This window comes from Spinacia oleracea, chromosome 4 (assembly GCF_020520425.1).
Source record: "Spinacia oleracea cultivar Varoflay chromosome 4, BTI_SOV_V1, whole genome shotgun sequence".
In the NCBI taxonomy this organism is placed as follows: domain Eukaryota; kingdom Viridiplantae; phylum Streptophyta; class Magnoliopsida; order Caryophyllales; family Amaranthaceae; genus Spinacia; species Spinacia oleracea.
The window spans coordinates 178,124,616-178,143,274 of record NC_079490.1 but is presented as its reverse complement, the minus strand read 5'-3'; the positions used below and the strand labels follow the sequence as shown (position 1 = coordinate 178,143,274).

General features: G+C 32.7%; 1 protein-coding gene across 1 annotated transcript; it reads left to right on the top strand.

Annotated features, from left to right (window-relative positions):
- Window positions 1-13,506: 13,506 nt before the first annotated feature.
- On the top strand, window positions 13,507-17,726 carry LOC110791087 (probable serine/threonine-protein kinase PIX13). Its single transcript, XM_021995843.2, has 5 exons — window positions 13,507-13,773; window positions 13,877-14,187; window positions 16,460-16,595; window positions 16,687-16,829; window positions 16,924-17,726. Exons 1-5 carry the CDS (start codon window positions 13,701-13,703, stop codon window positions 17,470-17,472), a joined length of 1,212 nt encoding a protein of 403 aa, XP_021851535.1. The 5' UTR covers window positions 13,507-13,700; the 3' UTR covers window positions 17,473-17,726.
- The last annotated feature ends 933 nt before the right edge of the window (window positions 17,727-18,659 follow it).

Sequence of the window (18,659 nt, the reverse complement as noted above, 5' to 3'; positions counted from 1 at the left end):
GCTAATATTTCGCTGTTGTTAGCATGTACGGAGTACTATAATTTCATTGAATTTGGCTGCTTTGTTTAATTGTTTGTTAATCAATTGATATGTGATTATGATTAGTATGAGGATTAGTATTGATGCAGTTGCTATTTGGTATTCTCTTATATGATATGATACCGGTTTGGATGATGATTGTGAATATTGTTTGTTTTCCTAACTTGGAATGGTACGTCGTTAACTTTTATCCGATGTTAACGACGTATACCACGTTTATACCATTACGAAAATTGAGCAGGGCTGATGATGGATTGTTCCGAGCCCGTATATCTTCAAGATCTGTATGTGGCTATGCCATGTTTGGATCATCAGACCAAGCAGTATGTACACGTCAACAAGGCTACTAACGATTCTATTTTCATTGACGATTACACTTCTTATTGTAAGATGATGAAGATGATGATGGAGAAAGAGGCCACGAAACAAGAACTGAATAATAATGCTGTAATTAGGGTTAATGATCATGATGATGATCATGCCGATGAAAGCGATCAGCTGGATTTATATTACGACGACAATATTGATGATGATGATATTCGATATGGATGCGAAGATTATTGCCAATTAAGACGAGGAAAAACAAGCTCGGTTACAAAGAAGAATAGGATGATTCGCAAGAATTATAGGGCCCGGAAATATTGAAAGAACAACCTCAATACTACATGTTATAAGACGAGCGAGGAATTGAGATCAATGGAAGTCAAACGATGAACTATTGAACTAATTACGCAGATTCAAGTCAATTATGATCTTATTTGGTTTAATAATTAAGTTGATGTTTTATTACAACTTTGTTTTATGTTTCCTCTCAATACCCATGACAAACATGTACATTTAGTATATAAAACCTTTTACCAAACTTTGATTTAGAGATAGATCATAAAACCAAAACAAAAACCCTACAATTAATTAATATGAAAGCAATAATGCAATCGTTGCAAGCTAAAGATGGTGAACGAGTTTCTTGGATAGTCTAATTCGTAGTGATCCCTAAACAACACTAAATAATACTTCGCTTCTAATGTTCTATGTTTCATTAAAAAAAATTGTGGAATAAAAAAAAATTTGATTTTCGGAATTAGTAATGAAATGTCATCGTATATAATTAAATTATTAACTAATTAAATAAATAATATTAGAGTCGACATGATTGACTACTTAATGATAAACATAGATTCCACAAATTAACATAGAATTATTATTATCTTTAAAACACTCCATACATATATAGATTTTAACGTAAATTTATCCTACTTTTACTTTTCTCATATTAAGATAAATATTTTAAAAAATGATAACGAATAAAAAAAATAGAAGATTTCAACGTAAATTTATCATACTTTTACTTTTCCCATATTTTGTACATATCGTTTTCATTATGCGATAAGGATTAAGGGCCATGGGTTTAATTGCTACAAAATAACATGGAATGATGGAAAATATCAATACGTACACAAAAAGATCCTTAAGATTGTTATACTCCGTACCAAATAGTCAAACACATATTCTAATTTATTTTATTCTTTTTTGCAAATTTTTACTGAAATATATAGTAGATTTTATTTCATTAAACCTTTGATATTTGGATTAATTTATATTATTAATAGAATTCTACTTGCATTATTTCATATTCTATATCTTCCATGTTTTATAATCTATAATATATTACCCATAATGATAAGATAAATTTTTAAAAAGATGATAATTAACATAGAATTATTATTACTTTAAAACACTCCATACGAATATCTCTACCATGTTTTATACTCCGTGTATATTACACATAGTGATAAGATAAATATTTAAAAAGCTGATAACAAATAAAAAGATAGTAGATTTCAACGTAAATTTATCCTACTTTTACTTTTTCCATATTTTTTTAACGTTATATTAAAGGAAGCTTAATACAAAGTAAATGGGGTTTATAGGGTAAATTTAATACAGCATACAAAAATGAAGCAATCGAATGGACTAAACAGAATATGGGGCGAAAAATATAAGGACAGAGTGAGTCTATACGACTATACTTATACAAAGTATATGTAATAATTTTGTAGAGAACACATGAATAACTAACTCGAGTTTTACCATTATTGAACTAACCATTTGATTTGTATTATACGTATGCTTTATAAAACAACTATTTATATACGATGATATAATAAGACAAATATGTACGAAAATTGATAAACCCATGCATCGCACGGGCTTCAATACTAGTTCTTACTAATTGGGTTATGAGAAGGATTAAATTTCAATTGCGAGTGAGACTCTCCCGACAAATGTTATTTTGAGTGTCGAAGAAACATTAGCTGATACGGAAATTAATCTATTGAGTTATTATAAACCTTGTGTTTTTGAGAGAGATTAACGGAAATTTTATTAAATATAAATCAAGGTTCATACAGAGTACTATGCTGTAACATTTTCCGTCCTACATATGGTAATACAAAATTATTGAGTATAATAAGATATAATAAGATAAAGTAGTTGATGAGGAATATATTACAACTAGTTGGGCCGTATTTTTTTTGGTTGAGTTTCAGGAAATTTTGTTTTATTTCAATCTAATCTAATTTAATTCAATTTATATTATTATCGTTATTGATATTAATATTATTTAATTTTTTTTATTATTAACATAATTATTGCGTACAAAGTAGTATTTTTTTTTAGTTTCTCTTATTTATTATGTTATTTATTTACTTATTTATTATCATTATAATCTATTACATATTACTTATAAATATTATTATTAATATTAATTATAATTAATTATTTATGATTACTTTATTTATTTATCATTATAATAATTTATTATTTTTAAATTATCATTAATTATTTATGATTATTTATGGTTATTATTATTATTATCATATTACTATTACTACTACTACTAATATTGTTTTTTTTGAATAAAATATTATTATTATTATTATTATTATTATTATTATTATTATTATTATACCCCGTATTATTTATTATTTACGGAGTATTATTTATTCTTTGTTATTTATTATGTAGAACTTATTTCAGTCCACTTCAGTTTAGTAAAAAAAAACAGGGGCTTAGGCTCCGTTCTATTCGACTTATTTTTTCTAAACTTATCTGAAAAATTATTTGTCCGAAATAAACTTATGTGTGTATAAAAATGTCTGATTTTTTTCTGAACTTATTTTGTCTGAATGAGTAGAATAGAACATAGAATTAGTCTTTAATGTTTTTTTTTTTCTAAATTTGTTGTCCCTCAAAGGTTGATCAATTGAAATTTTAGTCACATAACCTTTACACACCAAACATATCAATAGTAACTAATTACATTATAATTTCCCCACATACACTCTTTTAAAATATACATTTGACTTTTGTAGATACTACTTCCAATCTTTTAGGGGTTTTATTCGACGCCCTAATTAACTAATAACGCCCTAATTTCTCGCATGAAAGTACACTTTTACCCTTTGTAAAGAAACTCACCCTCTCCTCCCTCTCACCCTCACCTTCCTCACCTGTGTTTGCTCAGCCCCCCTCACTACAACTCCGGTCACACTCATCGGATTTTTTAACGCTAATATTAACGACAAATAAAAATTATATGAAAAAATGAAATATTAATGACAAATATTAACAATATACTTAATTATATTATTATATATTAATAATATACTTAATTAAAATTAGGTTTAAAAATTATATTCTAAAATAGTTTTACAAATAATTCCTAAAATCAATCAAACTCATTTATGACATAATTTACACATGTATTTTTAATTAACATAAATTATTAATCTCTAATTCACGTAAAAAAAGTTAAAAAAAAATTGAATTTTAATCAAACTCGGGCACAAGATTTGCTTGACTCACATGGTAGTCGCGCACGGTTATTGCGTGGTTACCATGCATGTCAGCCAAGCAGATCTGCTTGGCTGATATGGTAGCCACACACGGTTATTGCGTGGCCACCATGTGAGCCAAGCACAAGGTTTGCTTGGCTGACATGGTAGCCACACAATAACCGTGCGGGACTACCATGTGAGCCAAACAAATCTTGTGCGCGGTTTTGCAATAGTAAAAATAAATAAATTAATTAATAAATTCACCATCACCTCCAACGATTCCATTCGAGAAACGCAGCTCCTTCCACCAATACACCCGCTGCTCCGTCAAGCTCCGCAAGCATAGCTTCAGGTTCGACGTCAAGTTCCGGCGATAAAAGAAAAGAAACACAAGTTTTCAGGTGAGATTGTGTTGTAGCTAAATGAGTGAAGGTGTTTGCCAACGGAAAATAAAAATAAAAAATAGGCCGGAATTAATGAACTCCGACAAGATAATTGGTCTCCATCGAGGGGGAAGTGAGGGAGAGGGGTGAAAGTTGGGTAAAAAAAATTGAAGAAGGGGATAATATTTTATAAGGGTTTGTATTTTCACTATAAAACGTGGGTGATTTTAGCGTACGCGGGCGTTAAATAACGATACACATCTTTTATGTTCACTCATTTTCACTTTATGTCCGACCGTTCAAGTAACATTCACTTGTTTAGTCTTTTAAATTATACGTAATTTCATTTTTACCATCCGAGCCCTTATCCTATTACTCCGTATGTGGACCATTTAAACTCTTTCCATGGCTTTTTTTTGTTTTGTTTTATAACTTGGACAAAAAAATTGGTATACATACATGAACATCATACAAATGAGAAGAAAAATGTGAATGGTTGAGAGTTGAGACAAAGAGGGCCCATAAGAGAGGTGCATGGGAAGAATTTTGGGACCATTAAAATAATCAAAAGTCTTCAAATCTAAGGCCTACTGAAAAAGCCCAATCAAATAGTGTGAGAAGGGGTAGGGCGTAGGGCTCACACGTAATGAATGGCGTCGTTTTTAAGCCCATAACAATTTCTAGTGACTGTGACTCAAGTACTCAACTCGGTGAGCTGACCTCAGCTTCGTCGCAATTGCAAACTTATAAAGCTTTTACGCGGGGAGTTTGACACTGCTAGTACGATGTCATCCACCCCAAAAGTTAGGCTTTGTTTTTTTATAAACTATTATGCAACGTTTTCTCTATTTGAAAGTTGAAATAAATTGGAACATTAATAAATTTGCTTACTTCGTTTGACTTTTGGGTGAAGTAAATTTGCTATGAGTTACGAAGTATCTTCATACATGGTTCCCAAACTAAAACTTATACACATCTACCGAACCTCACTTGCTTTATTATTTTATTTCATTCAATTCTTCTTCTTAATACACGTAACCGACAAAGTGTATCTCTTAAATAAATACGGAGGGAGTAATTTTGAAAAAACAATAAGAAAAAAAATCAGAAAATTAGATAATATAAAAGATTCTTTAATTAAAATTTTATTTTAAAAAAAAATCTAAGGACACACCAAGAGATGACATGTGTCATTCCTTGTGTGTCTTTTGGTATACTAGACTAGATTAGATCCCGTGCACGCACGGATATTTGAAAATTGTTATTTAACCATATTTTTTATGAAATATTTATCCCTTAATTCTATTGTGTAATTAATAAATCTCGAAAGTACTCATTTTATCATATAAAATACAATGCTCGTCCTACTAAGTATTATATATTTTACATGTTTAATATGATGATTTGACCAAAATATTTGATATGGTTAATATGCTAATTTGACCAAAACATTGAGTAAAAATATTTTCTATTATTGATATGAAGATTTGACTAAAATATTACCAAAATTGTCTAATAATGTCATATTCCATAACTTATAATTTTTTTCATATATAAACATTTTTACAAAAGGAAAGAAAATAAAAAAGAATGAAGTAGATTTTTTTTAGAAAATGGGTTTTTGGCGGGAAAATTTTGCACCAGGAAGTGACATGTGTCATTCCTGGTGTCTATTTTAGTATAATGTAATATATAGTATTGATATTTACTGTTGAGTGTTGGAATTTCTATATGTTTAAAGAAGCTCGTAAATGAGAGTGAAAAAAAAGAGTAGTTTTTTTTAACTCACATGGAAAGAATACCAATTGTTTGCTTGGGGGTTCGTAATACTAGCTACTTGTTTGAGAAAATGGAAGAGAGGTCTTGGTGAATACACTCACACACACTGGGATTACCTATTTGTTTTGTTTAGTCATTGTTAACGGGTTTATGGTTGTTACACCATTTATTCCATGACCATTGGGAGTTATTTCACCTTAATGATTCACTTATTCTCTCCTTTGTAACCCTTTTTTTTACTATTGATTTTCCCATCAACTTGATTACATTAATTAAGGCTTGATCAATCACATACACATTTACACAGAAATGCAAACATATTCACCTTCTCTCAAGGACGTGTCTTCCGTTTTTTGGGCAATAAGTATTATAAGTGCACACAAGTCTTGATGTCGTGTTAACTTTGGAGGACAACCACAAATGTTCTACTGCACCGATGTTGCGCAAAATTGTCTTTTAGAGTAGTGATTCAGCCATGGCGCGACAATTTTTCTAAATCGTTCACTTCGTTCATCACAACATCCAGATAAGTCTATTCCAATTATATTATTGTTCGAATATTATTCTTCTATCATACTAAATCGCATTGAAAGTCAATCATTTCTTTAATATGGACCTCTCTGTCCTTCTATTGGTATCAAAATGATTGTACCCGAGAATCTCGCACGTGGGGCAATTGCAGATCATTTGCGTTTGCAATTCGTAGAAATTACAGTTTTCTCTTAGAGGTACAGGAATGAATGAATGACATAGATGGAAATGATGGAGTTTGCTTGAAGAAATGTGGACTTGACTTGGCTTTTGACATCAACATCGTAACAGGGGTATTCTTGACTTTGCCACAGCTGGCAAGTCAATACTTTTACATAACTCCATAAATTGCTCACTATTATTTTATTCTTATCTTGACTCGATCCCTTAATTGGTTTTGTTTCACACTATTATAGACACAAACCTATCAATTGCCCGTTGGTTTAGTGGTGAATGAGGCTAAACTTGGTAGGAAAGATCGCGTGTTCGATTCCCGTAACAACAATTAGAACAGGACTGAAACCTATTAAATCATATCTTGCTCAGAATTCAGATTAGCCTTAAAAGTGAATCAGGTGGTAACACAAAAAAAAAAAGCGCAAACCTACTTAAAATTCATCATTCATTATATTCGAACTATGCAGTATATTTATGGAACATAGGAAGTAATCAACTTTCATTTTTTTTTTAAATAGTTATGCATGATTTTTATTAATGGTCTCATTATATACTTCCTCCGTTCCGGAAATATCGCACCATTTGTTTTTTACACTATTCACACTACGACTTTGGCCATTTTTTATGATTTGTATGTAAAGAAATTTTAGTCATGTGAATTCATGTTAGCTTTGTATGGATATATATTTTCTAAATATTAATTTTTTAGAATTTTTACTTGCACACAATTTTTTATATTAAGAGTCAAAGTAAAAGTTAGAGAAGTAAAAGTCAACCATGGTGCGATATTTCCGGAACGGAGGAAGTATATATTTATAATATCAACGTTTTATATATTTTTTTTCATTAATAATTAAATATATTAATTGATGATTGAAATATTACATCAACAAATGTCAAAAGTAAATGTGCCGGCTAAAAAAGAATGGAGAAAGTAATACTCATAATGTTGTGGGCCTTGTCGCCTTGGGTTGACATCCCAAGTTCCCAACAGATAGTATTGGAGGAGTAACAATTACTCCCTCCGTATTTTTTACGGAGTCACAATTAGTACTATTTTGGCTTTATTTTTTTAGGAGTCACAATTCTATTTTTGGTAACTTTTAAAATCCACTCCCCAATTGTTTATTACTAGTTTTATATGCACGCGATGCGTGCGAATATAATAAACAAATTTATGTTATTACATTTAAACCTGAAATAACATGTAAAAAATATAATATAAATGTGATGCGTGCGAATATAAGAAACAAATAAGTTAGATAGAGCCGGACGCATATAAACAGATTGATTAAAATGGTAAGAATTTACTTAAGGGGTTTTATTGATTAAAATGATTCTTTGGGCTTTCTTATTTGGTAGGTTGTCATTATATTCTCTATTCTATAAGTGTTGATGGTATTTTAGTAATCGAAGGGGACACCAAAAGTGGATTTACTAAAATAACCTCAGGTCTTTACTTATATAATAGAGATTTTTTACTTTCTTATGAGTCACTTAAACCATAAAATACTTTTATTTTTGGCAACTGTTACACCTCACTTGTTTTTTTTTATATATTTCTTTATTGAAAACTATGCCACTTGCATAATTATTATATGAAATTCAACAATGCTTCCTTAATACTTGTGACGGTCGATCAACATGTGACTCCTAAAAAAAAATGAAGAGAGTATTACGTACTTGGTAGTTGGTACTCTGTATAACAATACTATTGCCAACAACCAAATGGGGATGGTGATGAATTGATGATCCTTGTATTTTGCACAAATCATTCAATAATTAGTGATATTCATAAGAATATACATATATATAAAAAAAATTTACGGATTTTTCATGAAATACCACAGAGGTTTGGCTTTATTCACCAAATACCCTCGTTGTTTCAGATGTTCACCATATACCCCTGAGGTTTCATTTTCTTGCGTGAAATACCCTTAATGACTTACAATGTTAAGTCTTCGTTAGTGTCTCGTTACTATTCTACCCCTACTTCTAGCGAAAAGTCACACATTTGGCCAAAACTTCAAAACCCCCACCTTTCTTCTTCCTTCTTCCCATGTTCTTCCCTAAAAAAACCTTTCGGATATCTTCCACTTTCTCTCTTTCTTAAGAATCGCCATTAATGTAAAGCTCGAGCTCTAATGACCAAGCAAACATGTGGAAGATGAAGCATCTTTTACGGAAGCTCCAACTACACCGCCTTCTTCTTCGTCAACATCATCTTCGCCACATTCAATTTTAGTTCGATTTAGGAAGATTTTAATCTTGCTGATTTTAATTCGATTGACTCTGATTTTAATTCGCTTGAGGAAAATGTGAGCAGAAATCCTGTTGATTTTAATTCGATTGAGGAAGATTTTCAGCTTCAATTAGCTATGGCGATCAGCGCTTCGGATCCCGAGACTCAAAACGACGAAGAATCCGACCAACAGATCATGGTTGTGAAGCAATTGAGTCTTGATTGTTCTCTTTCGGTGCCTGATAATGAACGTCTTAGTGAATTTGTGTAATACCTCGTATTTTTCTGAATTTACAAATATATTTTATTGTATTTATAAAGATTTTTTATGAATTTTAGAATTTAAATTGCATTTAATTATGATTTAAATGTATATTTATTTAATTAAAATAATTACTACTTTATTAAATCCGAAACAAATTTATTATTTGAAATGGAAAATTTATTGAGTCGTGTTTTTAAATGGTTTGAAATAATTCTAAGCCCAACTCATTCCACTAGTTGAGCCCAACTTAGTTTCTAAGCTCCAATTTCTAATTCAACCCAATTGCCTAAATTGCAAAGCCCAATATTAAATTCTTAAGCCTAAGCCCATTATGGATTGGAGAACCTATAAATATAACCCACTTCATTAATTGATCCCCACTTCCCATCATAATTTTCTCTCTCCTCTTTTGCTCCCTTGCACTCGGCCCTCTCCTCTCTTGCTCGTCCCCTTGCCCGCACGAACACAGCCGAGCACATTGCTCGCTGTTTCCTCGTGCCTTTGAGCACCCTCGCTCCTCTTCCTCTCTTGTGCGCGTTGCTGCTGCCTCTCGCGCATAGACCCGCACACCCACACTCCCTCTCTCGCTCCCTTTGCCGCACAGCACCACGTGTTGTTGCTGCTTGTTGTTGTTGTCGCTGCTTGCTTCCCCTCGACGCAACACACTCACTCGCACACTCTCACTCGTGCTCGCTGCCTAGCACCGTGCTGCTGCCCCTGCTTCTTGTCGCACACCGTACACCGCACACACCACACACACACACACACCAATCGTGTGATGTGTGTATTATACTCCGTATATTTTGATCCCTTTTTCGCCCAATCACATTCAATTCGTGATTGTACCGTGCTATAGGCCGAATTGGTATAATTCTCTTCTTCCTTACCTATTCTATTTCAATTTCCTATTTTAAATTATATTATTATTATTGATTTTGATTAATTAAACTGTTGGGAACGGTTATGAACACAGAATTTTGATGTTTTATGTGTCTGGATTGATGAGGAATATTTTAAATTAAAGAACTATAATTTTCAGATTTGATTATTTAATAAAGTGTTGATTTTTAAAGGCTTAAAGTGATTTTTATGGTTAATTAGGGTTAGGGTTTTAATCCCCATTTAATGATTGATTGATTTAATTTAATGTTAATTTCAATTACGGAAATCAAATGTAATTTTCAGATTTAATTCAAAGCCTAAAAGTGTCGATTTTGATGATTTTAAAGGTGGAATATTAATATTTTCATACTAGGACTTTAGTTTTTCAATTAAGACTATTATTTTAATTATGAGCAATTAATTTCTAACTAAATCAAGGGTTTTAGAATTTATAAAAGTTGCTGAAAATTTAGTAAGCATGGATAATAACTAAGTTTTATCATTTAATTATAGGAGGTGATTTTTAACCTTGAGTCTTGATTCGCAAAGTGGCGCCCGTACTTAGATATTCGAGGTACGTACATGCCTAGGGTGATCACCGTTTACATGAGGATACTTGTGATGTTTATTATTTGTGAATCATGTGGCTTGGAATATTATTTGATTCATGTTTGATGTTGTGAACAAGCATGTTATTGATTATTATTGAATTTATGAATCCTATGTGAACAATCATGTTGTGATTATTTATAATCGTTGAATTTAATATCAAGGATGGTGTTGAAGTTTTATATGCATGTATGAGTGTTTCACGTGCAATGATTTATTATTATGCTATTGTACGTAATGTCTAGCATACATTGAGCCAAGTATTTGTGCCTCGTCGCACTATTTATTCTACGTACCCCGTATGTAGGGTATGTTTGAGAAGTATATGTGAATTGAACTAAGGATTTTCGTGCCTTGTGCACACCCCGCTTGTTAACTGGCAATGTCGGGTTATCTCAATAGTATATTGAGAAGGAACAATGGGAGTAATATCACTTGAGTCCTGTGTTTTGATTACAAGTCCTAAAGGATTAAAATGAAGTGTCATTGTTTGGTTGCTTGTATTTTATGTCTTGTTGATTGTGTCTTGAGTTCACCTTGTACATAAAATATTAATTAACGTAAAGTGCAACCAGAACAAGCTTCAAAACTCTTGGAACGTATATACCTTGAGTATGAACAATGGGGGGAGTCTTGCCGGAAAACTTGTACTCCTACGAATAATACAATACGTTGTTTCATTCTTCTTTTTATGCACTGGAATTCCGTCGGTATGGTCCGACATTTACTTTATTATTATTCTGGTGTTTGATGGGCTCCCAACACCCTATTTTATGGATATTTCTTTTGGGCTCGTTCGAAGCTTATTCTTAATTAATCTGCAAGTCAAGAGTCTTGTCATGTGTCGAGTCTTGTCTCCATGATTATTTGTTTATTAAATGGCTTTTGCATGTGGATTATTATATCGTTGAGTGAAGCATGTTATACTAGGATTTCATTCTAGTTTGTTCGTACTAAACTTTCGTTGACTTCGGGCTTCATGTTTCTTTTGGTCATGGCCTTTGCCTTAATTACCCTATGATGATCCACCATTGCATTTGCGTTGTTGGGGAATAAATTTTTAATAACAGGTTTGTTGAGATAATTTGTGGGAGAAGTTATCAAGCATGGGATTGAGTTTGAGAGATGTTTTCTCTTCAGCATTTATAAACTCTACTATTATTTTTATAGTCATGACTACACAAACTACTTAAACTATTTACATTTCTAGTTAATGGATATTTAATGTTTTGGTTTTGTGCAGTAACGGTTCCGGTTTGTATGGAGGCCATTAACTATTATTATGTTTTGAAAGCTAGTTAATTTCCGCTGCGTAATTCTAGTAATAGCATTAACCGTTATCACGGTGGCGGTAATATATTAGTAATTCCTTTATTTTAAGTTGGAAAATGGTTTTATAAAAGCAAGGAATTATTAGAGTGTTACAATTTATGTCGCTAAAGTACTGGGTTAGTAATTCTTTTCTTATTGGGAGAACTATCAAATTTGAGGCTTTTCGTTTATACCTGGAAATTTGAACGCTTTTAAAATGAATTGAGCTGAATTCATGGCATTTAACAGATAACCTAGGTAATTACTTTGTATGGGATTTGGTCTTTCATGTTTAAGATCATTCAATTATAGTTCTTAACTATTCTGAAGGACCCTTTAGTTGTTGCTTTGAATGGACATTACTGATAGTCTGATATACTATTTACTTACTCCGTATAATTTATAGGAGCGCATATCGGACCAGAGCCAACCCAGATAGATTTGTTGTCGTTATGGTAAGAAGTATAAAAGGATTATACATCTTTCATTTCAGTTGCACATAGGATTTCTTCAATTCTTTGGCTCTTTACAGAACAATGGGATGAGTATTTTCTTCTAAAATTTTACCTTGTCTAAGAGACTGATAATAGTCTAATTTTAATTTCCCATTACTTTGTGTAGTCTGGTCCTGATGAAAGAAGTATTCCAGGCCGGGAACAAAGTTGTTGTTCAAGCAGACATGCCATATAAAGGTCTCACATCATTAGGGACTGCCTTTTTGTCAAAATTTGAGTGTTCTCAGATGCCATACCTAGTGAGTTTCCAGATTAATTACTTGGATTTTTTTTGCTAACTAAAAATGTGGTGACTGATGCATTTTGGGCTTTGAAGCTTTTGGAGCATTGCACTTTGGTCGATACCCCAAGAGGTTTACCAGGAGTGAAACAACAAACCCAAATGAGCTATGACGACTTTCTTGGGGAAACCGGTCTGTTGATGTTCAGTTGCAGCAACTTGAGAATAAAGTTGGTGAGCAGGGGCATATAGTGAAGGCATCAGAAAACATAGGGGCATATGGTGAAAGCATCAGAAACCACAGGGACATATGATGAAATAAAATTTATGAAATACAGGGGTATATGGTGAAATAAAGTTTCTAACGGTCACTTAACGGCAGGGGTAAATCATGCAAGAAAATGAATCCTCATGGGCATATGGTGAATACCTGAAACTACGAGATATTTAGTGAATAAAGTTAAACCTCAGGGGTATATGATGAAAATTCCGATTTTTTTTTTTTACATTTACTACTTATAATGTTTTTGACATTTAATTTCTTTTTTAAAAAACTTGTCAATTATTATGATAAATAAAAAGTATGAATTTAGAAGGCCATACTTTCCAATATGAATGGATAGGAATATCTGAAAATTTAAATTATTAATTTGACCAGGCAAAGTATGAAAATTGAGGACATAAGAAAATGGGAGCTAAATATAATAATATAAACGGACCCATTGAAGAAGGCGCAAGTGTGCGTGGGTGCCAAACAAACCAATATTTAATTTATTGATGCTTCCTCTAATTTTCTTATAGTCAACCATTATAGAAAGCAAAGTCTAGAGTTATTATAAGTAGATTGAAGATACATAACATCCATTTTCCCCTCTCTTTCCCCTTCCTAAGAAGCAGCTTAGAGTCCGATGGGTAACTGTTGGGGTTCTCGAGCTGATACTACCACAACAACTCCTAGTACTACTGGAAATATTACTTCAGGTAATATATAATTCCCGTCTACATCATTGTCCTTTAGCTTGTCGACTCTGTACGTAGTAAACTGATCGATCGATGATTGTGATTTTGAAAAATGTATGAACAGGTGTTATATCATCAACAACAAGCAGTAGCAATATTTCAAACAAGAGCCAATTCTCTGCATCAAGTGGTGGTGAGGATGGGCACCCAAATGGGCAGATTCTTCCCTCACCAAATTTAAGAGAATTCAGCTTTCAAGAACTTAAAACCGCCACAAGAAACTTCAAGGGTGATACTTTATTGGGTGAAGGAGGTTTTGGTAGAGTTTATAAAGGTTTGCTTGAAAACAAGCATTCTTCCAAGAGTGGAAGCGGTTGGGTTGTTGCCATTAAGAAGTTGAATTCAGAAAGTGTACAAGGTTTTGAAGAATGGCAGGTAATTCATCATCCAAACACTCATTTAATTAGTCTTTTAATTAATCATCAATAATTGGATTAGATTTGTTTGTGTTTCTATCGCCGCCTGTGAAAGGAGTAGTTTCTAAGACATGAAATTAGAGTCTCAAAGGGAATCAAAATTTGATCATTTGGACATATATAATTCGATATGAACTATTTACATAATTTGAAATGTACAAGTTAATAGTGATTTATATAATATGGTTAAATAACTGATCAAATGCAATATTTACATAATATATGTATAATATGTGTATAGATACTCCATATAATATATGCTTAAAATAAGCTCTATACTCGCCACTAATTATCACCCACAATATTTGTTTAAGAGTTGGAAGTGGAGTTATAATCACATTTTGAAGTTAGAGATTTTTCTTTTTTTGGTGTTATGATTATTAATAAGTGTATTATAGTAGGTAAATGTGAACACAAACCTTTTATTGGTATAAGCACTATAAATCTATAGCACATCATTGGTGTTATTCTGATTTGGGTACTTACAATTCATCAAGTCTATGATTGTTCTTAGTTATCTTTAAGTCAGAAAATGTATTCCTCCGAGCCCTCTTCTTTTTTAGAATTTCAATTCAGTTCAGTTCAATCTAAATAAACGTGAGAATAGTCATATTATGATAGAAGAATGTCCAAAATAGTATTCCGTAAGAAACGGGGAGGAGTTACAAAGCCTGGTCGTAATATTTTTTTTCTAATCTTACACTTACATTTGATTTGGTATGAATTAGACTGTAGAAGAAGTTTCCTATCATTAATTAGTCTAAATTGTGCTTGTGAAAATCCCCTTCAGCTTTGACACTGAACATATATTTTTTGCGTAAGCGTAACTATTGGGAAAACTAGAAAATAGGCCCAATATGTTAGACTAATAATTATGATGGTCAAAATGTTTGACTTGTAATTATGAAGGTCAAAATGTTTGACTTGTATTTTGTTGTAACCCTCATCCCGTCACCACTATGATAATAATGGAAGACGATCTTCTTCATTTTCTAAAAGAAATGGATGGTTCATTTCCTAAAATAATGATTGTGATTGAATGAAAGAGGGAATTTTTAAGATAGGAAATGGATTTAAAAAAATGGAGGGCATCCTAAAAATTAATAGGAATTGTAAGGTAGTAAATGAACATAAATCAATTAATATTTGAAGTCAAAAACACTGTTCTAATGTATTATGGAATTGAATTTTACAGCTAAGCTTGATGTTGATGTACACTCAGGGCCGGTTCTAACTGTTTATGGGCCCGGGGCGAAAATTAGACAGAGGCGCTTAGTACATTCATGTCCGACAAAATTTTTAAATTTAGGTGGGATAAAGTAAAAATGTACCGGTTAATTTAGTACTCGTAGCTCATAATTTATAAGTTGATATCATCAATCTAGCTAACACTTGCTTGCATCTAAAAAACTAATCTAACACAACAAAAATAATAGTTCGATCAACATGGAAAATGACCCACTTTAAGGTAAATACGGAGTACATGTAATTGGAATCTCGGTTAGAAAAATAAAAAAAAGCAAGGAATCCAAAGCAAAATGACAGTGTTCAAATAAATGGGCCTTGGCGGACTCGATCACGCATCGCCTGTTACACCAAAACTCTTCTAAAACCAACTGTGCTACAACTCATCAGTATTACAATCTAGCTTTCTTAATATTATATAACTCATTTTCCGATTTCGGGACCCCTTCTCCCACGGGGCCCTGGGCGGTTGCCCCTCAAAACAACCCCCAGGGCCGGGCCTGTACACTTAGAAAATAAGACTCCTTTACCAACCTTTTTCCCCCTTTGATGACCGTGGCTACAACAACAATCGAGTATGATATGCGTTCGTATCCTTTGGGTTAGGGTTTGGAGAGGTCTAGATGTACTAATTTGTACGGAGTATCTCTGAAGTTTGAACAATATGAAAAAACGATTAGAAAAGTTGCTAATATTGTGAATTAATAAATAAAAAGAAGCTCAAAGGTTTTTACTTTTTGCCAATTTTCTATGTATAACACCCCCGATTGTACCTTGTTATGCATGACTGTATGGTATAACTAAAGGTCTAAAGCTAAAGTTATTTCTTTGCCCATGTGCTTGATCTTACGGGCACATGGGCAAAAAATGACTTTTGTTACGCTTTGCAAGGTACAACTGTTTTATGGTGAATAGCTTTTATTTTTGTTTTATTTTTTTTCCAGAATATTGAAAGTATATTTCATGGTTTTTGTGTTGTGATGCAGTCAGAAGTAAATTTCTTAGGGAGACTTTCGCACCCTAATCTTGTCAAACTACTTGGTTACTGCTGGGAAGACCAAGAACTCCTGCTTGTTTATGAATTCATGCAGAAGGGATCCTTGGAAAACCACCTATTTGGGAGTAAGTCCAAAACAAACATAAGTGTTAATTCTTGTTTATTAGAAAGATAAAATGTAAATTTAATTAAAAAGGGAATTGCAATATACAACAGGGGGTTCTGCTGTTCAACCACTTCCATGGGACTTGCGCCTTAAGATAATCATTGGAGCTGCCAGGGGTCTTGCCTTCCTACATTCTTCAGATGATAGAGTTATTTACCGCGATATCAAAACTTCAAACATACTCCTAGACGGGGTAAGTAGAGATACTTAATTGGTATTATATATTGTTGCTAAAATGGTACTCCGTAACATTTTGATCATTGGTTATTTTTTGTTTTGGGTTTCAGTCTTACAGACCAAAGATATCTGACTTTGGGTTAGCCAAATTGGGTCCATCTGAGAGTCAGTCCCATGTCACAACAAGGGTGATGGGCACCTACGGGTATGCCGCACCGGAGTATGTTGCCACAGGTCATTTATATGTGAAGAGTGATGTGTATGGATTTGGGGTTGTTTTAGTAGAGCTTCTTACAGCTTTAAAAGCACTTGATAGAAACCGTCCTGTTGACAAACAAACCTTGGTGGATTGGATTAAACCACACCTGTCTGATAAGAGGAAGTTGAAGACCGTAATGGATAGTAGATTGGAAGGGAAGTATCCATTGAAAGCCGCAGTAGCAACTGCTGAACTAGCTTTGTCATGCCTTGCACAAGAACCCAAAGCGAGGCCATCAATGCAAGAAGTTGTGGATTCTCTGTTAAAGATACAGGGTATGGCTTATGATAAACCAAGGGTGTCTAGGAGAAACTCTTCCGGTACTGCAGCTGTTCGTCCTCATGGCCATCGTCGACAGAATGGGCCCCGTTCGATCTCATCACAATTCTCTACCATCTAGATAGATAGATAGATTCATAACTATATCTGCATAAACTTCTTTTAACTTTACAAATTTTTTGGCCAAGCCTTGTACTCTTATATATACTTGTTCTTTTTTTTTAGTGATATTGCTTCCTGCATATTAAGATCGGGAAAAATGCTAAATAGCTAGTTACAAGAAATATTTGTATTTTCATGTACTGTGATACATATTTGTAATTATTCATGCCTATAGTTTTGCTTGCTAATATTATAATTATTGGATTTAGAACATGTACGTTTTCTCTAAGATTCAAAATTAGGAATAACTAACATACACAAATGAAATATTGCACGCTACCGCGGCCATAGAATTTTGTGGAATGTTTTTCCCCTTTTGGTACAATATTTCAGGTTGTTTAGTTGTTTCCTTTGTACAAGATAACTGCATGTATTGGGTGATGATAAAGGTCGCAAGTTGCTACAACATTTAATTGTCACAATCATACGTGTTGCAGTTTGATTGGTACATATAGGCGTCACATAGGCTATATGTCATCAGAATGTTTTACTATCAATTCAATATCTAAATAAGTTATTCTATATAAAGAAGGAAACAAATTAAAATATTAAGATTCCTACCTTTTTTGAAACATATACAATAGTATAAGTTAAATATTTTGGTTTCCAATTTAAATAATGACACATAAGAATGTCATGTCATCATTGTATAATGTTATGTCATGTCATCATTGTGACACGGCTTAAAGACCGAATATTGCGACCTTTATCATTTTCACTAGATAATAATATGACCATAGCTAAACTTAATCAAATAACATTTCACTCTATCGAACTAACTTAAACCAAATGAAATCTAAATGACCCGCTCTCCACCTCTTTATGTATAGTTTGGACATGATAATGTGTATAACAAAAATCTACTTTGCCTTATGACCTACTCTCTCACGTCATTGACAAATAGTACATAGGAGGGAAGACATTGATGTGACCTTTCTCTATGCTCCACCTCAAACTTGTACGATACTCCCTCCGTACTTATTTAAGAGATACACTTGCTTTTTCCGGCCGTATTTATTTAAGAGATACACTTGCCATTTTTAGTAACTTATCAACCCCACCATCTAACTAAATAATACATCTAATTTACCCTATGACCCACCATCCTATTAAACAAATAATTTCATAAACCCACCCCACCTCCCA